Source organism: Tursiops truncatus, chromosome 14 (genome assembly GCF_011762595.2).
Source record: "Tursiops truncatus isolate mTurTru1 chromosome 14, mTurTru1.mat.Y, whole genome shotgun sequence".
NCBI lineage: Eukaryota > Metazoa > Chordata > Mammalia > Artiodactyla > Delphinidae > Tursiops > Tursiops truncatus.
In genome coordinates, this window is record NC_047047.1 from 53,358,803 (window position 1) to 53,383,980 (window position 25,178).

A 25,178-nucleotide genomic window follows, 5' to 3' on the forward strand; every position below is an offset into this window, starting at 1 on the left:
TCCATCTCAGGGTATCTGTAATGTGGCAAGGACTGCTTTATAAGGAAAAATCTTTCAGCCACTTTAAATGTAGGGGTCTTACTATTATAAAACTCTTAGAGGAAAACATAGGCAGAACACTCTATGACATAAATCACAGCAAGATCCATTTTGACCCACCTCCTAGAGAAATGGAAATCAAAACAAAAATAAACAAATGGGACCTAATGAAACTTCAAAGCTTTTGCACAGCAAAGGAAACCATAAACAAGACCAAAAGACAACCCTCAGAATGGGAGAAAATATTTGCAAATGAAGCAACTGACAAAGGATTAATCTCCAAAATTTATAAGCAGCTCATGCAGCTCAATGTCAAAAAAACAAACAACCCAATCCAAAAATGGGCAGAAGACCTAACTAGATATTTCTCCAAAGAAGATATACAAATTGCCAACAAACTCATGAAAAGATGCTCAACATCACTAATCATTAGAGAAATGCAAATCAAAAATACATTGAGGTATCACCCCACACCAGAATGGCCATCATCAAAAAATCTACAAACAATAAATGCTGGAGAGGGTGTGGAGAAAAGGGAACCCTCTTGCACTGTTGGTGGGAATGTAAACTGATATAGCCATTATGGAGAACAGTATGGAGGTTCCTTAAACAACTAAAAATAGAACTACCATATGACCCAGCAATCCCACTACTGGCATATACCCTGAGAAAACCATAATTCAAAAAGAGTCATGTACCACAGTGTTCATTGCAGCACTATTTACAATAGCCAGGACATGGAAGCAACCTAAGTGTCCATTGACAGATGAATGGATAAAGATGTGGCACATATGTACAATGGAATATTACTCAGCCATAAAAAGAAATGAAATTGAGTTATTTGTATTGAGGTGGATGGACCTAGAGGCTGTCATACACAGTGAAGTAAGTCAGAAAGAGAAAAAGAAATACCGTATGCTAACACATATATATGGAATCTAAAAAAATAAAACAAAAAATGGTTCTGAAGAACCTAGGGGCAGGACAGGAATAAAGACACAGATGTAGAGAATGGACTTGAGGACATGGGGAGGGGGAAGGGTAAGCTGGGAAGAAGTGAGAGATTGGCATGGACTTACATATACTACCAAATGTAAAATAGATAGTGGGAAGCAGCCGCATAGCACAGTGAGATGAGCTTGATGCTTTGTGACCACCTAGAGGGGTGGGATAGGGAGGGTGGGAGGGAGACTCAAGAGGGAGGAGATATGGGGATATATGTATATGTATAGCTGATTCACTTTGTTATAAAGCAGAAACTAACACAGCATTGTAAAGCAATTATACTCCAATAAATATGTTAAAAAAAAATACAGGGGTCTTGTCAGCATTTTCTAACAGGAAGGGAATACTGTGCTTCATAAGTAAGAGAACTTTTAATCCTTGAATAGGCAGTTACTTGTAACTGTCCATTAATTCAGTAATTATTCTCTTGTGTACTTAGTTTCCTCTGTTCTGGCAGAATTTCTATATAGGTGGGTCTAAATACGGGGTATAATGCTGAAGTGATCATTTTACCCTCCTTGTTTGTTACATTTAGGTGCACATATTTCAGTTGTGTTAAAGGGTATGACTTTAAGTGCTCTTCCAAAAATTTGATTTAAATTTCATTTGTAGGTACTGTGTATGATGTAAGTCACTATAATGCTTTGCTTAAAGTCTACCTTCAAAATGAGTATAAATTTTCACCAACTGACTTCTTGGAAAAAATGGAGAAAGCAAACATTCAACCAAATCGAGTAAGTAGTTGCTATTATAAATGTTTATTGGTCATATCCACTTTTATTTTTACCCAGAAAAAAAAAATTTTTAGGCAGTATTAACTGGCCCATTTCATTGACAGGTGACATACCAAAGGTTGATTGCTGCTTATTGTAATATGGGAGATATTGAAGGTGCCAGGTATGTAGTTCTATGAATGTATGTTTAAGCGAACAAATTTGTAAGTCTTGTAAACCTAGAATATTTTCATTCTTTTTTTTTTAAGTTTCTACTTAGTAAAAAAATTATTTCAGAAGTATTTTAACCTAGCAAATTTGGTCATATGACTTAGATAAAATATAAAATTTTGTAAAAGGGGAAGTGTAATTGAAAATTGCTATTTTAATTAAAAATTTCATTTACTGGAGCAGAAGTTTAAAATTGTTGAGGTACAAAGCTGACTTTACTTTTTTTTTAATTGCTGTTTCCAAAAGTAAATGTTCTTAACCATTTACACTGTATTCATTTATAAAACTGATAATATTCTTTTTTCAGTGATTTGTATAAAATTAGTTATGACATTTCTCTGCTCATGTAAAATTTATTAATACTTTTGGATGGAGGGTTTAGGAAATAAGAAATAAATTGAAATGTACAATCTCATTTTTAATGAAATGAATCACTAAACTTTATGCTTTTTAAAGGTTAATTAGTACAGAAGAAACAATCAGATTTTTAAAACTTACCTAGTGTTTTTAACAAGAGTACTTCAAGACTATTGATAGAACTTCAAGGAGTGGAATTTTGTGTGCACATGTTGTAAAAGGTGTTTTTCATGTGTATTTCCAAGAAGTATTTTTATTTCTCTTTTGTTGCAGCAAGATTCTTGGATTTATGAAAACTAAGGATCTTCCAGTCACAGAGGCAGTATTCAGTGCTCTTGTTACAGGGCATGCAAGAGCTGGGTAATGTTCCACCTAAGGTTTTATTCTCAAGTGAGATTTAAATTACAGAAAATTATTGTGGAAAATTCTTAAACTATGTTTATCTCTCAAAAAAAATCTTGAGTGTGTGTGGTAGAACATGCACATCTTAAAATAAATTATTCTTAAATTTATCTGTTTCATCAAACTTTTATTTGAAGATTTCAGTTTTAAAAATTGGACTTGATCCAAGGTAACTGACTTTGTAAAGTTTATTAACTACTCTGCTAGTGACCTGGAAAATATTTTTATTTTTGAAGAATAATTTACTAAATGTTATTCTTTCCTAAAAAGGTAAATTTAAGTCACAACATACCAAGTGAAAGAGGGCACGTTATTTAATGTCTATGTAATTATTATTTAATTTGGTTTCTCTTTTGGAAAAGTTACCTATAAAAATTTGAGATGTTTATGATCTTTATTATTTCAGAAATCTGTTACCAGTTTAATATGTATTTATTCTTTTCTGATGTTACAATTCTAAATGGTACTTAAGAATTTTAATTTTAATAAGCGTAAGTAATACTTTCTAGATTAAATGATATGACATTTGGCAGTATTATGGTAATCTATTTTATTTTCTTTGAATTAACTTACAGAGATATGGAGAATGCAGAAAATATTCTCACAGTGATGAAAGAGGCTGGAATTGAGCCTGGTCCAGACACATACCTAGCACTGTTGAATGCATATGCCGAGAAGGGTGACATTGACCATGTTAAACAGGTGTGACTTATATAAATAAACATACTTTAAAATCATTTGTATAAACTGTGCTACATTTTGCAGGATGCAGAAAAGTGTAGTTTATATGTTTTTAAAGATATCTCTTGTAGACAGTCTTGAAAGAGAATTCTTACTATAGTTCAGTACTTTGGTGTTGATGTAACAGTTATTGTTGGAATAGAATGTTTTTCTGTTTCATAAGAGAAGTCTTAAACCTTTAGATGGTATGTGTTTCTAATTTTTTAAAATCTTGGTATTTTAATTTATTTAGCTTTAATAAAAAAAACAAACTTGTGTCTAACTTGTTCTTCTAATTTCTGGAACTGTCTATAGACCCTGGAGAAAGTGGAGAAGTCTGATCTTTACCTTATGGATCGTGATATATTGCAAATTATCTTTAGCTTCAGTAAAGCTGGATATCCTCAATATGTCTCAGAAATTTTGGAAAAAATTACATATGAAAGAAGATATATTCCAGGTAGTTTTACAATTTTTACTTTCATGATTTTTCTAAAAATAAGAATTACTATTTCTACATGATGGAAAAGGCATTCTTTAACAATAGGGTATTGTGGTGGATGAACATAGGATTCTTTTAAAGTCAACTTAATAAACTGAAAAACTTGAGTGAATGAATACGTGGGAATGTTTTGATTTGGAAGTGTTTCACTATCATGTAGGCAGATAAATCCTTTTCGTATTTGTAGTTCATAAGTTTGTCTTTCATATTGGTAGCAGTGTAGAAATATTGTTCAAATCGGTAACAAAAGATGTCTTTGTTTTCTTTCCAGATACAATGAACCTCATTTTGCTTTTAGTCACAGAAAAATTGGAAGATACAGCATTGCAGATTTTATTAGCATGTCCTATATCAAGGGAAGACAGTCTGAGTGACTTTGGCAGTTTCTTTTTACGACACTGTGTGACTATGAATACGGTATTTACATAGTCCATTTTTTCTTTGTAGACAATGTAATTGGTAGTGAAATAATATTCTTTAAAATAAGAGAACGTATTATGAGATTAGACAAACTATAAATATTAAGAGAAGTTTGTTTTTGTGTTGGAAGATTATTGGATAGAAAGAGGGTGAGAAGTTCAAATTTTTTATCTCAAAAGTGGTAGAATATTTGCAGAAGGTCAAATGGTAGGATATTTGCAGATTCAGCTGATGTGGTGCCTTTCTTTTCTAGCCTGCAGAGAAGCTTAAAGACTACTGTAAGAAGTTAAAGGAAGCCCAGATGCACACATCTCCTTTCCAGTTCACACTCCACTGTGCTTTACTAGCCAAAAAAATGGGTACTATATTCTCGTAATTGAAACCCACATAAGTAAGTTTTGCTGAGGTAGCTTTGTAATATTTTATGGTGTCTCTTTCAGATTTGGCAAAAGCTCTAATGAAGGCTCTGAAGGAAGAAGGTTTTCCTATCAGAACTCATTATTTCTGGCCATTACTAGTTGGACATCAGAAGGAGAAAAATGTTCAAGGTTAGGTTTTACCTTTTACAGATTTAATAGTGGTTTAGATATCCAGTATAACAGTTTCTACACACATTTAATTATTTGGGAAAACATGCTTATTAGATCTTATGAGAAAATAGAATTAAGTCGTAGTAAAGTATTAGGTAAACGTTTAAAAAACAAACATAATGGATTTCTTTCATCTTAATTTCATTTTTTTTTTGCGGTACACGGGCCTCTCACTGTTGTGGCCTCTCCCGTTGCAGAGCACAGGCTCCGAATGCGCAGGCTCAGTGGCCATAGCTCACAGGCCCAGCCACTCCGCGGCCTGTGGGATCTTCCTGGACCAGGGCACGAACCCGTGTCCCCTGTGTCGGCAGGCGGACTCCCAACCACTGCGCCACCAGGGAAGCGCTTAATTTCATTTCTTAATTCATCTCTGATCTTGATATTCAGACTTGTGATTGTGGTTTTAAATAGTTCACTGTTTTTAAGTTTTTCAAAAAACTCTTTAGTTCTTGATTTTACATACTTACAGTGTTTGAAATTAGTTTAGCCTTATTAAAGATAAAATATATACAATCAGACCATTTTCTTTGTGAACCAGTCTATTTCTTCTTAACTGAGCTGAGTTAAAATAATAGGAAAGGCAGGAAAACTTTTATTGCAAAATGAATGCTCATGACCTGACAGCCAACTGATTGAAGGACAGAAATGTTCAATCTTTCAGGTTCTTAAGTACGTTTAAGCATTTAGCATACTTTTACCTGTACACATGGGATGTCTATAGGATATGAATAAGAATTGAACAAATATTAAATTTTAGAGTACAGTATCTAATTCTTTGGTTTGCATTATTGGTAATTCAGAAAGAGTAGTCTCATAAAAAGATGCTTTTAACAGAAGTACTTCCCCCTTGGGGAAACAAAAAATGGTCTTTTTCATTTTATCGCGCCGTATAATGTGCTTTAGAATGAGATGCAGAGTTGTTAGTATGACATTGGGTGACAAACAAAATGCACAAACAACAAAAAAAAAGTGCTTTTAGCAGACTTTCATATTGCAATTTTATTTAAATATATAGCCGTCTTCTGGTTTAAAGGAAATAGTGAAACAAGTATTCCCTAATTGTTTCTGGCTGTAAAAGTCTCTAAATCCTTTTTAGAAAAATTTTTGTGAAAACAATATGCTAGTTGATTAACTCTTTGCATATCCTCCAGTTCTGAAAACTCTAAGAGTTAACCTTTAATCCTAGTATTTTTGAACCACAGAAAGTTTACATCATTCCATGAAAATCTTTGGCCATGTTAGTATTGTCCACAATACACAGATATGAAAATACTTTTGGTACTCCTGTTGAAATGTTTGTTTATTCATCAGGTAAATTTCCTTTTCTCAGCCTATCATGGTATCTAGACTTGAATTGGTTACTACATTTTTACTACTTAGTAAACATGAAAGAATTCAGGTAATTCTTTCCATAGTTGTAGCTCAAACTAGTAGAAAAGTGGACTTTATCTTGAAGCCATTTTTTTCTTAGAATCGTAGAATCAAAGGTGCCTTGTTGAAAGCTCACATTATATTAATGAAGGAACTGAGAGCCCAGAGAGATTCAGTGGCTGATCTTAGGTTCCACATCTAGTTGTCAGAAGTGCTGGGATTAGAACTAGGATTTTTGTCCTCCTGTTGTAAATACTTATTTTTAATACCGTAACACCTCCATATTAGACACTTGTAAATATGCCGTACTTGTTTTATAAAAATTCTTAGCTATTGGTTAAAAATTAGGTATCGATTTTGGCATTAAGGACATATTTTAAAAGTGGTACCAAGTTTTTTAATCAGTGAAGGTTTTAACTGGAAAAATAGGAAAGCTGGAAAGTTAACTTGAGAGTACGAGAGATTGTCAGCTGTTTTACAGTTTTTAAAAAGTACTTTCTCCTTTGTAGGAAGTCCTGAAATAGAGTAAAGTATGTATTCTACAGTCTTTTCTTCATGTAACAGGGAAATGGCTGTATATATTCTATATAGTTTCTTCAGTGTAAGATAAGAAAGTAAGATTCTTTTTAGTGCAGTGAATTTGTTCTTTGTCTGGGGAAAGTCATTATAAACTGGTAGAAATAAATAATTAACAGAAGAAAATAATGGCTACAGAGATGGAGGATGTAGAGGAGTGTTTCATAAGGAATAAATAAAACCCTTCAGGAAATCAAAGAAAGGTATGTGGAGGTCAGATCAGACTGAACCAAGTGTTCAACAATAGGATGATCAAACTTTCATTGAATTCTAGAATTTTCCTGGCTGCAAATTTGGCCAACCCTTAAAAAAGATTCTTATAATGACTTCCTCATGGCTTATCTTGCTAGTATTTTTCTCTGTTGTGCAAATGGAAAAGTCCTCTCTTAGAATTTTAGCAAATTGGCCCAAGTGAGAGGAAATAATGCAGAGTGATTGAGGGATTATCTACATCCCTTGGTATATTTAGGAAACATGAAAATAAGAATATAAAACAGGTAAAATATAAAAGGAAGGGCTGGTATGAAAACCTAAATGCCAGTTGAGTGAATGGTTGAGTAGATGATACTTTTTAAAAAGTAAGAAATTGCCTCCTCGTAAAGTGAGCGCTCTGGGCAGAGTCTAAAATTATGTGGAGTAAAGAGTCCTAGTTGGTGGAATTTGTTCAGGAAAACCATATATCTTTCCCAATAGTTTGAACTACTTTAATTCTTATAAAACTTTTTGAATGGAGACTTTCCTTTAGATTCATAAACTTTCTTGTGCCTACATTTGAAATATTTTTACTAGATTGTTTAGATTTTCTAAGTTCACAGAGGTTGGGATCCTCGTTTATCTAAGTTAATATATGATTATTTTAATCTTTATTTTAAAAAGAAATATGAATTGTATTTTTGAGGAGGATATTTGTAGGTATGTCAGATCAATCACCTTTCTTTCTCCTTATTGAGAAGTGTTTCCCTCTTCCTGTCCAACTATAGTTACTGAAGGGAATATCCTTGTGTGCTTCCTCAGAGTGCTTGAGGGAGTGATTGAACTTGGCTGAGCAATGGTGTGAACCCAGGTTTTCTTAAACCTGCTTTAGTTTCAGTTGGAAAGATACATGAGTTACAAATGCTACCAACCCAGGTCATCTAAATGAGCAGAATGCACTCCTCTCCCTGAAAAACATTATTGGAAAAATGAACTAAGAGAATAAAATATATTTGAGGCATAGATGATGAGGGGAAGTGTTTGTATAGGAATAGGAATCTTCTATCTGCAATCAATTTGTTGGCCTGTTTTCAAACATTAAGAGTTACCTTATGCTAAATTTTAGAAATTATTAGAGTATTTCAAGACAGCTAAAAAAATTAAATCACTGTTAATTTTTTTTTTTTTTTTTTTTTTTTTTTACGCGGGCCTCTCACTGTTGTGGCCTCTCCCGTTGCGGAGCACAGGCTCCAGACGCGCAGGCTCAGCGGCCATGGCTCACGGGCCCAGCCGCTCCGCGGCATGTGGGATCTTCCCGGACCGGGGCACGAACCCATGTCCCCTGCATCGGCAGGCGGACTCTCAACCATTGCGCCACCAGGGAAGCCCCACTGTTACTATTAACATTTGTTTAGTATTTTTAGGGTTTCACACATTTTTTTTATTTTTTTTATTTTTAATGACCATCCTGAGAAGTAAATAGGTAGCTGTATTATCATTCCTGTATGCAAAATGACTTGATCCCACATCCTTCTGATTGGAGAGAAAAGTGTAGGTTTTTGCAGTTTTGTAGTGTTACAAGCACCTGCCAGCAATTAGGAGACAAGGTTTCTTTTTCAAGACACGTCTCTGATCTTGAAGAAATCGCTTACTTTAACACTTTTGTTAAAATACAGATTATTGGACTTCTAAAGGCATTTCCAGCTTTATTTAAATAGAGAAGTATACACCCCCCTTCTCCCTGCCTACCCAGTAGGCTGAAATGAAAGCCTTGTTAGTATGAACCTGATATATTGATCTAAACTGAGTTGTAATACTGCGGTTCTTTTTGTTCAGTATGTTCTGTTTTTTCTATTGTCCTCCATCTTCCTGTAGGCCTAGACCACAAAATTTCTTCCATACCTGTGGGTAATATTTACAATTTTTGTTACTTTGCTTCTATCCATTCAATAAGCATGAACTCTTATAGGTCAGAAAATTGTTCTATTTATTGAGTGCCTTGACCGTATTGCCTTGCTTAATCCATGGATGGTGGGTAGAAGGATCAAGCCAAAAGGTACATGTTAAAGTGTCTAGAAGGCACGGTTCTGGCATATTGCCATTTCTAGTGTGTAAGCTAAGAAAATGGCTCAGAAAAGTGGAGTTACTTGCTCAGATTTACACTGCCATTAAGTGGAAGAACCCGGGTTGAAAGGTAGGTCTCTTTAAATTGCAAAACCTGTTTTTGTTTTGTCACTTCTCTGTAGTGTCTTATCAGACAAAGCAGTCAATACTGGCCAGAAGGGACATTGAGGACATTAGATTAGCACAAGACTATTACAAGTAATTGAAAAGCAGCTGAAAAGAAAAGAAAAGCAGCTATGTCCTCCTGTCAGGTGCTTAGTAATCTTTGCATATGAAGAAGAGCACAGGGCTTCCCTGGTGGCACAGTGGTTGAGAGTCAGCCTGCTGGTGCAGGGGACACGGGTTCGTGTCCCGGTCTGGGAGGATCCCACATGCCGTGGAGCGGCTAGGCCCGTGAGCCATGGCCGCTGAGCCTGCGCGTCCGGAGCCTGTGCTCTGCAACAGGAGAGGCCACAACAGTGAGAGGCCCGCGTACTGCAAAAAAAAAAAACAACACTTTTGTCTTGGAAAGATTTCCTCTCATCCCATTCCTCTAATCCCTTCTCTCTGCAGTATTTCGTCATGTCAAGTTTTATTTTGTAGATCCATATTGCTCTGTGATAGCAGTGCTGTTTTATGATCTCTGTTCAATTGGGATACTGGAAATTACTAAGCATCTTGCTTGTTTTCATTTTTCTTTTAATTTCTAGGGTATTTCCTTAGCACTTTCTCCTGAATTAATAGGGAGAGATGAAGGAAGGAGCAATAAAATTTTTTCATTTATCATCTTATTATCCAGTTCTGTTGTTCTTTCTCTTTCAGATAAACAAAATGCTGAGTACTTTTCCTACATTATAATTCAGAAAGTAAATGAACTGAACTTTTTGATTTTTTGTTAATTTATTCCAAGTTTCTCATCTTTGTGCTTCTAAATTTGATTTTACAGGTATAGTTGAAGTCCTCAAAGAAATGCATGAAATAGGAGTAACTCCTGATCAGGAGACATACATAAATTACGTGTTTCCATGCTTTGATAGTGTAAAGTCAGTTCGTGCTATTTTGCAGGTGAGTGCAAGTGTGGTTTTAATTTCATAATTGAAGAACATTTTTCCTCCCTAATGTTTTGTGGTAATCAAAGAAAAAAAAAAGTCACTGAGCTGAGACTAAAATGGTTATGTTGGTATATAATTTTCTGAAGCTTTGTAAAAATATTGGTTAGTGTAACAGCTGTAGTTTTTTGTTTTTTAAATATTTATTTATTTATTTTGGCTGCACCAGGTCTTAGTTGTGGCATGTGGGATCTTTAGTTGTGACATTCAGGCTTCTTAGTTGTGGCATGTGAACTCTTAGTTGCAGCATGCGTACGGGATCTAGTTCCCCTACCAGGGATCGAACCTGGGCCCCCTGCATTGGGAGTATGGAATCTTACCCACGGGACCACCAGGGAAGTCTAGGATCTGTAGCTACTAAACTTAAAAGTCTTATAAAGGTGAAGTAGTATTTTTCTTGTGTGTTGAAAAGACAGTATGTCAATATCAGATAAAATTTAAATGAAAGTTTCACTCTTTAATCCCACTCTACAGTGCAACTGCACCTTTCATTTTTGAATATTACTTTTCACTTCTATATGAATTTTCATAATAAACTCTTAGTATATTTACTATTCTGTTTTTTTTTTTTTTTGTAAGTAATCTTTTGTTTGACCCCAGAGCATTGTTTTCCTGCCAGATAATTCCTGTGCCCACCAGAATAAGTAAGGCATTTATAAAGGGGCATATGAAAAATTGACCCAGTGCACTGGGGCAGCAATGGTTACACTTTCCATTTTCAGAATAAAGTGCTATGCAATTAGGAACAACATGGCGGAGTATCACACATTTTAGTAAGAAATATTTTGTTCAGAAGACCTGTTTCCTAGGTGGTTATTCACATAATGCCTTTATTTTTCTAATATTGTGTTAGAGTGTTCTTTTCTTTCGTTGAAATGATTTCATAATTCCAGTCCTCTTCAAGGGAGAGTTTATGTCTTGAGTGTCTTTACCTTTCTTCCCTGAGTATTTAACAGTGTATTTTGACACTGTGCTATACATATTTTACTGTTAAAAAAGTAATTTTCCCACGTTCTTTTTCCCCAAAACCTACTTTTTTCACGGCACCTTTACATTATAGTGTGTAATTCCACAAATAATTGTTTATGTTTGTATGATGTTTTATTGTGTGGATATACTGTAATTTATCTTTATTCATTTCTTATTATTGATTAGTTAATTTTCAATATTGTGCTATTATTATAAAGTGGTTCAGTAAACATGTTTGGCTAAATTTCAGCCCATATACTTAAATTATTAAATACGATGTTGAGATAAGTCATTAGCCATTTGAAGTTAAATAAAAATAAATTTGATCTTTACCTCATTATATGTCTTAAAATACCATTTTAGATCAGTGCATTCAATTTTCATTTTGTTGTTAATTAGAGAATTGTTCTAATGTCTTCAATAGTAAACTCTTCCTAGAAGAAAGACACTCTAAGGGTAACAGATTATATGAATTTGAAGATAAGCATTTAATTTGGGATGTTGGGACTGTATCTCATAGCTTTTGCTGAAGTTTGGTTATTCAGTTTATTTGCATTATTTTAGAAAACGGTCTTTTTTAAATGAAGGATTATCAGAATACGGTCATATAAAGAAATGGGAAAACAGGAAGTTTGAATGACATATCAAAATATTTTTAGCTGAGGTGTATTATCATTGAAATATGCTTTATCCCTAGGAAAATGGATGTCTACATGAAGATAGTATATTTTCTCAAGCTGAATTGAGAATTGAAGCAGTAAATGGAAACTTAGACTATATTTTATCATTTTGTAAGTATGCAGCATTAGAAGAAAGCTTGACAGGTGTTAATTTCAGTTACTTTTGAGGGCATACAGGGTGGTTCATGCCCTCACTGCCTGCCTCAGGTAGTTGAAAGTATTTTCCTCAAAAGCAAGGAAGTTTTTATATGTTTTATTTAAGTTAGTCTTATAAGATAGTTTATGAGTTTAACTTGTAGATAATTTGGAAGTAACTTTAAAGTTAATAGGACCTTGGAGATAACATGGTGTTAGGTTGGACTGGGGACCCAGAGGACTTGGGTCCATATTTATAATTTACCTGCTGATTATAGGACCTGAAACAAATACCCGTATTGTTCTTTCAGTTTTATGAAATGGGATAGTATTGCCTATCTGTCTACCTTGTGGGAGTTGTGAGAACCATATGAGATCTTGCTTTTGAAAGTGTTTTCTAAACTAATGCTTATTATGGCCCTAAGTTACACGAAGCCATCTCCCAGTCCTCATTATTAAAAACACAGTAAATGTTTCCAAACACTTATAAATGATAGGGTGCTTTACAACGTTCATCACATGTTAATAAACTTCCTCCATTGATAGATGAAGAAAGGCAGAGAGATGTTAAATGATTTGCCCAAAGTTAGTGATTGAGTCAGAACCAAGATCATCTAATCTTATGAACTTATTCTTCCACTATACTATGTTTTAATTTAATAAATTAGACATTTTTTAATTTTAATTTTTGACATATCTATGGCATTATCTTGACAGTGTTTCATATCTTGTGAAAGAGATATCATTTAAAAATAAATATACAAACATCAATTTCTAGCACACTGAAATGTTAAAAGTTAAGATTTTATTAATGTATATTCAAATTGTGTAAGTGGAAGCTTTGTTAAAACCAGATTACTGGTATATATTATCTGTGTTTGAGGTATTTAAAATAGTTTATTGTATTATTATAAAGGGGAAGGCGAAGTGTTCAGTATGAAAGCGTTGACTGTTAGAGGTGTAGTTATTTGAGTGTAAAGTTGAGTATTAATGCTGGCTGCTATCCGAGAGTATTGATTTTGCCTTCTACTCTGTATAATATATAGATTTTCCATACTGACAAGATGAAAACAGAAGCATTAGCTGAGGAATCTAGGTGCATAAGGTGGATACATGAGAGCTGCCTTTTCCCTTTATCATACCATCCATTCCACTTCATTGTCAATCTCTTGAAATTTTTCACATTTGTTTGTTGCTAAGGAAACTAGATGCTTTTTGTCAGCAGCCTTCCAGCTTGCTGAGATGTTTCTGGTCACCTTTTTTTTTTTTTTTTTTTTCGGTCACCTTTTTAGTGAATAAAAACTTGATAATATTCTGTAAAATGCTAATTTGAATAGTTTAGAAATAAGTTTCCAAGAGGTTGTTTATTAAATGTGAAAAAGAAAAATACCATGAACTTAAAGACTAAAGAAGATTTCAGCTTCCTCACCCTTTGAATTACAGATCTTTGAAGAGCAGTTAGTTCTATAATTGCTGGTATTCCCTGTAGGCTGCTTATAGATAGGCACTTTTGGTTACTACAAGGAATGGCAGGTAGTAGAGAAAAGTAAATGGCTTGTCTTTTTTTTTTTTAAATTGAGGTATAGTTGATATATAATATATTAGTTTCAGGTGTACAACATAATGATTCAATATTTGTGTATATTGCAAAGTGGTCACGATAGTAAGTCTGGTTAACATTCGTCCACATACGTGGTTACAAAAAGTTTTTTTTCTTGTGATGAGGATTTCAAAGATCTACTCTCTCAACAACTTTCACATATGAAATATAGTATTATTAACTGTAGTCACCATGCTGTACATTCCATCCCCCTGACTTATTAAATGGCTTATTTTGATCAAGTTTGTGGAGTAGTAAGAAACATTTTCCCACTTGATTTTATAGGCATGGAAATTAATTTGATCAAGCAAAATTAAAGGTTACCGAAAAGCATGTGGTGTGTCCACTTTAAAATTCCTGAGTGACTAAATACAGCTCATTTCAGAGACGATTTTTAGAGTTTTAAATGCCACATGAAACCACTGAGAAACTTATGCTTCCTGTTCAAGGGATCTAACAGTCAGTCTAAAGTATTTCTCCTTGTGTGTGTGGGTTAAATTTTTATTCATATTTAGGGAGATGAGCAAATATTAAAACCTACTGTGATTTTTCCCATGAGTTTTTTTTTTAAGTTAACCAGCTACCTTAATCTTTACCTAAACTGTATTTATTAATTCTGTCTTCAGAATTTGCCTCCACTACGAGTTCCTATCTAATTCCATCCCTCTTGAATCATTCAGCAGCTGCTTTGCATATATACTGAAAAGATTAAAACAATTACTTATAACATGGCACCATTTTAATATAATGACAGGAAAAAATAAATTCAGGATATGCCTACTGTGATTCTGTCCCAAGATAATTATGGCAAGGGTTATGTGGAGAACCAGGTCTTATGCATTAAGGCCTGATTCTTATACTAAGGCAAATCAGGCTTAGAATGTCAGCATTGAAACATACAAGGCTGTATAAATACCAAAATGAATAGTAGAGCAAACAAATCATCAGAAAAGTGAAAGATCAGTATAAATCAGTTACATAACAGAGGTAAAGAGGTTATTATGACTTTAGGTTGTCACTCTTGCATGAATGCAGGTCATAGATCATGTGGAAAATAGAATGAGGAAGTGTGAGTGGTTCAACAGAATCCAACAACACTCTCAGAAAAGAACTTTCCCCCTCATCTTCTGTCTTTAAAGGGTAGTTACAGTCTCTCCCTTCATAGTGCCATGTTGTCCAGTAACATACAGCCTTGGTATGTGTACCAGACTGACTTTGAGTATGCTGGTAGATTAGTTAATTGCCATTTATAGAAAAGAATATTTATAAATTCATTAGTTGTATAGATTTATGTAAATAAAGTAAAGTGTTTTAAAAGGATAGCTTATATTGCCGGTATATATTTCTGCAATTTCTAATTAACTTTGTATGCAAACTTTAACATTTTAAAAATAATATTTCCCAGATGAAAATTGAAAGGTGTTGGTATAAATGTGCTTTCAAATAAATTGATAATTTAAGATTTTGGTTTTGGTCTGGGGTTTTATGATGATTATTTTCTTTTGCAGTGGAATCAAATACATTGCCTCTCTCATTTGCTTCATTGAGAGGCAGCCTAATTCTAGGCTTTAGGAGGTAAGATGATCACCTTATATAATCTTTGCCTGAATATAGACTGATTTCTCCTTTTTGACCTACTGTGTGAGGAAAGAAACAGATACTCTTATCTTCCAGTATACTAGTTACCTGAAATAACCTTATCTATTTTATTCTTCCTACTAAGTAGTTGTGAGTTTAGGCTGCCTTTTTTTATCATCTATTCCAAGAAATTCATACTGATTTAGTAGAGGTCTTGTTTCAAAAAAAGAAAGCACTCTTTGAATATGGCAGGTTGGAGTTATAGACAAATTTGCATGTATATTTGATTTATACTTTGAGCATTTAATTACAAGAGGAATTTTATTCAGTGTAATACTACTCTCCTCCTTGGTGTGCTCAGGGAATGTTAATGACCTTTTTTCCCAATTTTGTTGTTTTGAAAATATTCAAACATAAAGACAAGTTGAGTGGTAAAGGAAATACTCACATACCCTTTATGTAGATCACCAATTGTTGATATTTTGCCATATTAACTTGCTTTCTCTCTCATACACTTTTTCTATAATATATACATATGGACATATACATATACATATATACACTTTTTCTCCTTTTTTGCTGAACTCCTTGAAGTTGTAGACATCATGATACTGGATCCTTCAATATATCTCTCTTAAAAATAAGGTCATCATCTATGTAATCACAATACCAGTATCACTCCTAAAAATTAACAATACTATAATATCAGCTAATATACATTGCGTTAAGATTGTCCCAGCTGTTCTGAAATTCTTTTACAGCTGTTTTACTTTTTGAGGATTCAGTTAAGTTCATGCATGGTATTTGATTGCTAGCTCTTTATTCTCTTAAAAACAATTCCCTACTTTTTTGGTGGTGGTGGGGAAAGAGTCGAGGCTTCTTTCTCTATAGAATGTCCCTCTCATATTTTGTGTTTACCTAATTTTTCCCTCACGATCAGACTCAGATTGAACATTTTTAGCAAGTATATTTCATAGGTGATTGGCAGTTCTTAAGGAATATAATGTCAGGTGTCTAACTTTGGTGCCATCAGCTAATTTTGATCATTTGCTTACATTGGTGGCCCCCACTTCTCTTCCTTGCAAAGGAACCTCATCTCCTTTGTAATTAGTAAGGCGTCTGTGGGGTGATACTTTGAGATAGTGTGTCTACCCTGTTTCCTAGCACCTTTCACTCAGTGGTGATAGTAGCCATTGGTAGTCCTTGTTGAATCAGCTGTTAGCAGAGGTGGTTGCAAAAGGGTAAGTTTCTAATATTGTCATTCTTTCTTTGTTTATAATGTTAATGACTTCTGATATTGATCCCAGTAATTTTTAGACTGTTTGTTGATGGAAGCACTAGGTTTTCTGTTGACATCTCCGGAACCTCCATTGCAGGCAAGAAGAGATAGAACAAGTAGGAGGGATTCTTGTTGCCATTCTTTATTTAGCCAGTGCAATTCCACTCCTCTTATACACCTACATACATTTAAATAATTGCTGTTTTCCTGAAGTTAAGAAAAAAAAAAAAAACAAGGTCTGTGCCTATAAAGTTTGAAAATACAGAACACATAATCAAGTAGATAAAAATGCTAGTAGAGCCAGATTTTAAAACAAGAACCCATAATGCATTATGAAGTGAAATATAGTGACTTTTCATATAATTGTCCTTGACAAAAGACTTGAAAAAAAGTTTTTCATATAAACTTCCAGACGATGGGTATTTCCTTCTTTACCTTTATTATTTTTCTTAGTCAGTTTGAAAGGCAGTTGTTATGTTTCACAAATCCGACACTTCTTTTTTTTTTTTTTGCGGTACGTGGACCTCTCACTGCCGCGGCCTCTCCCGCTGTGGAGCACAGGCTCCGGACGCGCAGGCCCAGTGGCCATGGCACATGGGCCCAGCCGCTCCGCGGCATGTGGGATCTTCCCGGACTGGGGCACGAACCTGTGTCCCCTGCATTGGCAGGCGGGCTTCCAACCACTGCGCCACCAGGGAAGTCCTAGAGCAGCTTTTAGTCTAGGATTATTCCCACTAAAGTAGTCAAGCCCTACTATTAAGGTAGTATCCTCCTGATACTGATAATTCTATCTGCTAGCCCATGTATTTTGAGATTATTAGGAATGTGAACTATTCCAATTCCATGTGTGGGTTCTGGGAATTGTCTTTTTTGAGCTTCTGGAAAGTTCTCAGGTAGTTTCCTGGACTTCAGATTGTTTCTTCACTCGAACGTGCTTATCAGTACTTAGCTGAAGCCTGAGGACAACCCTCTGCAGTTCTCCAGGGCTCTGTATTTGTCAAGGTCTCTCTGCTCTGATAGTCTGCCCTATAAAAACAAGTTTTAATTAGTCCCTTCCAGAGAAATATTTTAAATCTGTAGGTTCTAAAACTGTGTTATGTTGATGAATTTCTTCTTGTAGATACCGAAAAGTTTCAGGTTGTGGTAATTTGGCATTAATCATAAGAATGTGCAAAATCTGAAGTATTTGACCAGAGGTAATTTCTTTCTTTTCCTCCCACCCCCAAAACTATTAAAAATTCAAAACGTAGTCATTACAGTCCATTATCTTGGCATTAATGTAGCCTTCTATTCTTTCATTTGATGCTGAGCCAAATAGTATATATATTTTCAAACCCCTTTGTCAGTACATTCAGTACAGCTTTTGAAACAGTCACCTATCACATGCTTCTCAGGGTCCTGTTGTACTCTTCTGGCAACTTTAGAATTGGCTGAGTGACTGAAAGCTGTTCTGAAAACCAAACTGATTGGTATTGCCAGTAGACTCCTGCAGCTCCTATAAGGATTAGCCCATAAGAGATTCACTTAAAGTTACCAGAAAAAATTATTCATAGTTATCAGAAATAAGTTATAAAACATTAAATGAGATAGCATAGTCACTTCAGCTAATTCTAAGGGAAACTTGGATGTGCATTTCGGTATTGGAATGCAATTTTTGTAAGAGTTATCTGCCTTTAGTATTACCTGCCTAATAGTGGTAGATCCATGGTCCAAGAGGCAGTAGTTCCTCCCATGTGTTCTGTAACCTATTTGGGCCCAGATTAATTTTTTATGCTATCCCACAATATTTTTGAAAGACCAACACTATTTTCTTCATATATGTTGAGAGTGGTGTTTAAGTGGCAAGCTAGTATTTCTGTAAATTGATAAGCTCAGGAGATGGTCATTGAATACCAATTAAGTGTCATGCCTTCCCGAAGTTTCCCAGTGTATAAACCAAACTGGTAGCCTATAGAGGCGAAGTCACCTATATAAAATGTTTAAAATTCAGTATTGCTATTAGTTAGGATGAGATTATTCAAGGTTATTAGGGAATTTTTACTTTAAAATTTTTTTTAAAAAATAAAGCTATTTTGAAGTATTTGAAAGGGCATTTACTCTGGTAAAGTTAGTGAGTTCTTCTGTCAAATCCAGGGCAAGAATATGTTTAGTATGAATAAGACTTTCTTTCCTCTTAACAATAGTTCCAGCTGAAAAAAGTTCAAATGAGAAGGAAGGCAGTGTACATTTTGTATATTAGTGAAAACTCCACCCCAGAAATATTGAGTCACTTCTAAGAGACAAAATGTCGCTGAAGATAGTTCAAAATTTGGTTGGCAAATACCAAAAAGAGAAATGTTTGAGAATTGGCTTGGAGGCACTTAAGTCTTCGTAGTCCATAGATAAAGAGTTCTGTGTGATATAAGGAGAGATTTTTCTGACCCAATGGCAAGAGTTTGAACTTGACAAGTGGGAATCTGTACCATTGGAGCAGAGCTGCCTTTCACATGTTGAAAAAAATCAAGTTTCTGACACTTGCCCTGTCACAGTCAACCAAGTTAAGTGCCAGGTGTTAAGTTCCTCTTTTCAGTCAGCCAGTGAGGCTCCCACTCATGACATTTTTACAAGGAGAAGGGAAGTACTTCATGAAGTACAGTTTGTGAGTACTCAGGAAATATTAGCTCTTAGCGTGTGTTAAGGGCTGGGACTGTGAGGTAATAGGTAATTCAGGAATGAATAGGAATCTTCTTGCCCCCAACTTGTTAACTAGGTACCAGAAAATAGGAAAGCAACTGCAAACTTATCTTGATAATTATGAATATATAGAGGAGAAGACACTATCTGAATGGATAAAGAAGATGTGGTGTGTACACATGCACACGCACACACACACACACACAATGGAATACTATTCAGCCATAAAAAGAATGAAACAATGCCATTTGCTGCAACATGGAGAGACCTAGAGATTATCATGCTAAGTGAAGTAAGTCAGAAAGACAAATGTCATATATCACTTTTATGTGGAATCTAAAATATGATACGAGTGAACTTATTTACAAAACAGAAACACTCACAGCCACAGAACACAAACTTATGGTTACCAAAGGTGAAATGGGTGGAGGAATAAATTAGGAGTTTAGGATTAGCAGATGCAAACTACTATATATAAAAGAGATAAACAACAGGTCCTACTGTATAGCACAGGGAACTATATTCAATATCCTGTAATAAACCATAATGAAAAAGAATATATATATATATGTATATATAACTGAATCACTGTCTCTTTCTGCCAAGGTTAGGGGAGGAATGGGTCAGGGCAAGATGTGTAGAGAAGGTGCTGAACTGAGGTTAAAGGATGAATAAGCATTTGCCCAGGGGAAGGAAGGGCATTCCAGGCAAAGGCATTGAAGCTGAGGGAACAGTGCATTTGGGAACCTGATGATAGATTGACATAATGGTTGCCCATGAAATAATGGCAAGAAATAAAGCCAAAGTGGTAGCCTGGGGCTCTTCACAATTGCTCTCATTCTAAGTTATGAAGTTTAGACCTTGAGTCATGGCTTTCAGCCGCTGAAAGATTGACATAATGAAGGTTAAGACTGACAGTGGCTATTTGAAGCGGGGAGAAAAGGGTACTGGTAACGGTAGGTGGGGGAATAGGACAACAGCAAGAGATAATCAACAATTCGTGGGATCCTTTTAGGTGCCCGTGGAACTTCCGGTGAAGATAATTCTAAACTTAGCCTTTCTGAGTCTGTTTCTTCTTCTGTGAAACAGGGAATTTAAATGCCTGCTTGCAGGATTGTCTTAAAAATTAAAAAATAAAATGCACTTGGAACCTAGTACAGAGGATTGTTTTTAAGGAGCACCTAGGGAAGGAGAATTTCTGAAACAGATTGAGTAGCATCACTGGAAGACTGGCAGGTCTTCCAGTGATGCTACTCAAAACTTAATCAAAGGGGACCAGAAGGTGTTAGTTGAATTTTGAATTGAGATGAGTGGTAATAGTAAGAGTACTTTCAGTGGAGGTTTGGGGCCAGAAGCCAGATTGCACGGATTGAGTGTGTGATGAAGAAGTGTTAACTATCCTTCACACAGCTTAGTTGAAAAGATTCTGTGTGGGGTTTTTTAGTTTGTTTTTTCTGGACCTGTGCCATCTGTCATGAAGCTTCACATTCAAGGTAGTGCTTTTAGTCATTTTCAGTTACTTTAGATGTATGTACAATTTTGAAAGTTTGCCTCTGTGCCTTCCCTAGGTACTTCATGCCAGGTTTGATGGCAATTTACTATCTTAGGGATACTTTTTGTTCTACATTAAGTTGATGTTTGATGAAAGATATGATTAAAGTAGCTTTTCTTAAAAAGAAAGCCCAGTTTATTAATGCTGAGAGTTAGAATAGAGATGTAAAATTTAGACCAGAGATGGTATGTGTTTATTTTTCATTATGGAGCTTTCAATCATTCACGAAAGTAGAACTCCAAAGTAGCCACTGCCCAGCTTCAACAGTTAAGATTTGGGCAGTCTTGTTTCATTTATTCCTTCCCCACCCCCACCCCCCTTTTTTCCCCTAGACTGTTTAAAATTATGGACCTCTTGTCATTCTGTCTCGTATATACCTCAGAACTTACTTTAAATAAAACAACCACTGTAATGTTATCACACCTGACAAAACTAACAGTAATTGAGAAAACGAATTCACCGAAGTCCCAAAGGGGTCCATGGTACAGGACAGATGACAAACCACTGCAAATCTTGCCACTTAATATTGTGCACTTTTGGGCATTGGCTTCTCAAGTCCTTGCAAGCTGATTTCCCTACTCCCCTTATTCCCACCTTCCTCCCCAGCACCACCACCCCCGACGCCAGTTCCTTAGGTGTGGTAAGCATCTATCTACAGGTTCAGATTTCTTGGAATTAAAGCAGATTCTAGCCTAACCAAAAAAGATGACTGATTTTTTTATCAATATAGATTTTTAGTGTATCTTATTCTTCACTGCACAGCATTTTATCTTCTTTTTTTTTAACTAATTAATTTATTTTGGCTGCGCCAGGCCTTAGTTGCAGCACGCAGGATCTTCTTTGAGGCATGAGGGATCTTTAGTTGCGGCGTGCAGACTTCTTAGTTACGGCATGCGGGCTTCTTAGTAGTGGCATGTGGGCTTCTTAGTAGTGGCATGCATGTGGTATCTAGTTCCCTGACCAGGGATTGAACCCGGGCCCCCTGCACTGGGAGCGTGGAGTCTTACCTGCTGGACTGCCAGGGAAGTCCATATCTTCATATTTTGAGTGCTCACTCTTCTTTCACTTACTATTTGGCCCAAAAAAAAAAAAAATTTTTTTTTTAACATATGGAAGTGTCAGGTAGTCAGAGGAGGCTGCTCTGTAATCAGTGGATGGATGAGATGAAAAACTTTCTTGTAACAGTTGAGAGATTGTCTTCCAGTTCAGCCTAGAGATATAATTTTTAGGTCAGTTTATCATGTCTTCTGCTAACTGATTACTCAAAGAGTTTTTTCCAAAACTGGAAGAAACACTATTAAATGCAGGGCTTCGTAAACATTTTTTTCCCCCACTTACTAATAAGATTTCATCTTTTTCAAAACTTTTTCTTAATGTGCTTTAGTAGGAGGGATGGTTTTTATCATAAGGCAGAGGATTCTAGAGGGGCATGGAACATGTTTTTATTTTTTGTTTTGAAGTACTTATGGAGTCATGGAAGTTGCAAAGATAGGACACAAAGGGCCTGTATACTCTCCATCCATTTTCCCCCAGTGGTTACATCTCATTTTATCACACGTATGGATTTGTGTAACCATTACTGCAGTGAAGATACAGAACTATGCCATCACTACAAATTACCCCCTGCCCCCAGTACCTCTTTATCTCCCATCCACCATCCCTAACCTATGGCAGCCACTAATTTGTTCTCAATTTTTATAATTTTAGTTTGCAAAGATTATATAACTGGACTCATAGAGTATATCATATTTTGAGATTGGCCTTTTTTCACTCAGCGTAATGTCCCTGAAATCCATCCAAGTAGTCATGTGTGTCAGTAGTTCATTCTGAATGTTTTTAAAGTTGAAATAAGTGCCTTATTAACTCACTATACCAAAACAGTCCACCCTAAACTACCCAACCTCAAGTTTAAAGAGGGCTATGAATTTTTAAAAAGGCCTGTAAGTTTTGTGGGTATTTTACAATGTTAAGTATAATATAGATAATTATAATAAATATATAAATCATATTCGCATTGTAAAATTATCATTAAAATGTAACTAGTCTCTTTAAAGTAGATTCTGTGTTTGACTTAAATATACAAAGCTTATAGACATTAAGTTTACAAAGCTTAAATAGTGTAAGACTAGGGTTCATTGGTTACCCAGTTTTGTAAATGATTTTTCATTTAAACAGTCAGAATTTGGGTGAGCCGTTCTTTTTGCTTTCCTGAAATAATTTCACATTTATAGAAAATTACAAGAGTAGTACAGAGAACCTTTATATATCCCATTTATTTAACTTTTAGCATTTTTGACATTATCATTATACATTCTTTCCATCTATTTATACATGCATGTATATATAAATTTTAATTTTTTGGAACTATTTGGGCTTAGGTTGCATATGTCATGACCCTTTATCCTTAAATATGTCAGTATATAATTCTACAGAACAAGGATGTTCCCTTAACACAACTCCATCACAGTTGACAAATTCAGGAAATTTAACGTTGATGGAATATTTTTATCTAATATAGCTCATATACCAGTTTTATCAATTATTTTCTCTTTCTCGCTCTTCTTTTTTTTTTCCTCCAGAACAGAACAGAATCCAGTTCAGGGATGGATGTTAGTTGTCTTTTCTCTTTAATTTTCTCTGATCTGGAACAGTTCTTCAGGCTTTGTCGTTTATGACATTAGTAGTTTTGGAGAATACAGGCTGGTTATTTTCTAGAATGTTCCTCATGGTTCCCCATGATTAGTTTCATGTTACATCCCTGATTGGAATACCGCAGGAGTGATGTTCTGTCCTTCTCAGGGAATTAAATCTAAAATGTGTCCATCAGGGCTTCCCTGGTGGTGCAGTGGTTGAGAGTCTGCCTGCCGATGCAGGGGACACGGGTTCGTGCCCCGGTCCGGGAAGATCCCACATGCCGCGGAGCGGCTGGGCCAGTGAGCCATGGCCGCTGAGCCTGCGCGTCCGGAGCGTGTGCTCCGCAACGGGAGAGGCCACAACAGTGAGAGGCCCACGTACCGCAAAAAAAAAAAACAAAATTAAAAATAAAATGTGTCCATCAGCATTTCATTAGTGGTATTAATTTTGATCACTCAGTGAAGATATTGGTTCGATTTCTCCATTATGTGGTTACTGTCTTTACCATTACAAGTCATAAGCAGTCTTGGGTAGACACTTTGAGACCATGCAAATATCCTGCTCCATCAAACTGGGACCCCAAGATTTACTGATTCTTGTTCTTGAATCAGAGCAAGAGCAAGAATCAGTAAATCTTATTTTGAGGGTTCGAAGTAAATGAGAGTCAATCTTTCTAAATTACCTTGGCTTGAAAATTCACCTTGAATTTGGAAACACTTATTTACTTACATTTTTTAGGACTTTGATCTGTATGCATTGCATATAATAATTGCTAGTGTCTTTTAACTTAAAAATGTTTCTTAAACTTTTGGGTTTATTTTTAATCCTTTGCTGCCCCCTGCAGGTCTATGAATATAAATCTTTGGAGCAAGGTAAGTATTCGTAATATTGCAAATCATAACATGGTATATAAAAAGCAAAAGTTATAATAGCTTCATATATTTGTCATGTATCATTATAAATTAAGTGAATTTAGAATCTTCAAGTTGGTCATTTTAGTTTTAAAACTACTTTCCTGGAGCATGAAATTTATTATTGAAGTGATCCTTTACTTTGTCCTAAATTCTTCATAAGGTTTTCAACTTTTCCAAAAAACAACTGTTAACGTTATTGCAGTAACCATACAGATTTAATAATTATTTTTAAAAATATATGCATGTGTGTATATGTTTGTGTATCTACATGTATATCTATATATGAATGATATACAAATAAATTTTAAACTGTTATCTTTTTAAGAAGTTAACTGCTTTTATGCAGGAAGTACAATGATCCTTATGCTGAATTACAAGAATATTTGTAGCTTAATAAAATCAGAATGCACATTATTGATTGGAATTCCCAATTTAAATAATTTTTAAAATCTTATTTTCATTCAGTTCTGTTTTTAGTATTAAACTGCCATTCAAACTGTATAGTCAGTTATAATATATGGTTGAGATATTTATATTTAGAACTAATTTTTTGACTAGAAAGATTTTTCATTGGTTTATTAAATGTGTCTTTGTTCAAAATGTGGTGTTAAATTTGGCTGTCATGTCTGATGTATGGCTACAGTTTCTGGTAGAATTTATTGTCTACCTTCTACGCATGTCTGTGTTGGTTAAAAAACAGTTTGTAGGTAAGGATTGTTTTGTTTTGCTTTGCTTTTGAACAGTTTCTACCTTAACCTTTGAATTGCTATTAACAGTAGCATGATTTTATGGTGGAGTGAAGTGGGGTATGGTCAGTTTTGCCTTATTTTCCAT

The 25,178-nt window shown here is 35.0% G+C and overlaps 1 protein-coding gene across 2 annotated transcripts in view; it reads left to right on the plus strand.

Annotated features, from left to right (window-relative positions):
- LRPPRC (leucine rich pentatricopeptide repeat containing) overlaps positions 1-25,178 on the plus strand; it is a 103,157-nt gene that overhangs the window by 20,414 nt on the left and 57,565 nt on the right. For both annotated transcript variants that reach the window (XM_019942883.3, XM_019942882.3), the window contains exons 4-15: positions 1,657-1,778; positions 1,883-1,941; positions 2,619-2,705; positions 3,323-3,449; positions 3,783-3,927; positions 4,241-4,386; positions 4,643-4,748; positions 4,830-4,937; positions 10,168-10,286; positions 11,997-12,090; positions 15,223-15,289; positions 24,275-24,302. In XM_019942883.3, the coding sequence (XP_019798442.1) occupies positions 1,657-1,778; positions 1,883-1,941; positions 2,619-2,705; positions 3,323-3,449; positions 3,783-3,927; positions 4,241-4,386; positions 4,643-4,748; positions 4,830-4,937; positions 10,168-10,286; positions 11,997-12,090; positions 15,223-15,289; positions 24,275-24,302 (1,208 nt within the window). The remainder of the gene's footprint in view (positions 1-1,656; positions 1,779-1,882; positions 1,942-2,618; positions 2,706-3,322; positions 3,450-3,782; positions 3,928-4,240; positions 4,387-4,642; positions 4,749-4,829; positions 4,938-10,167; positions 10,287-11,996; positions 12,091-15,222; positions 15,290-24,274; positions 24,303-25,178) is intronic.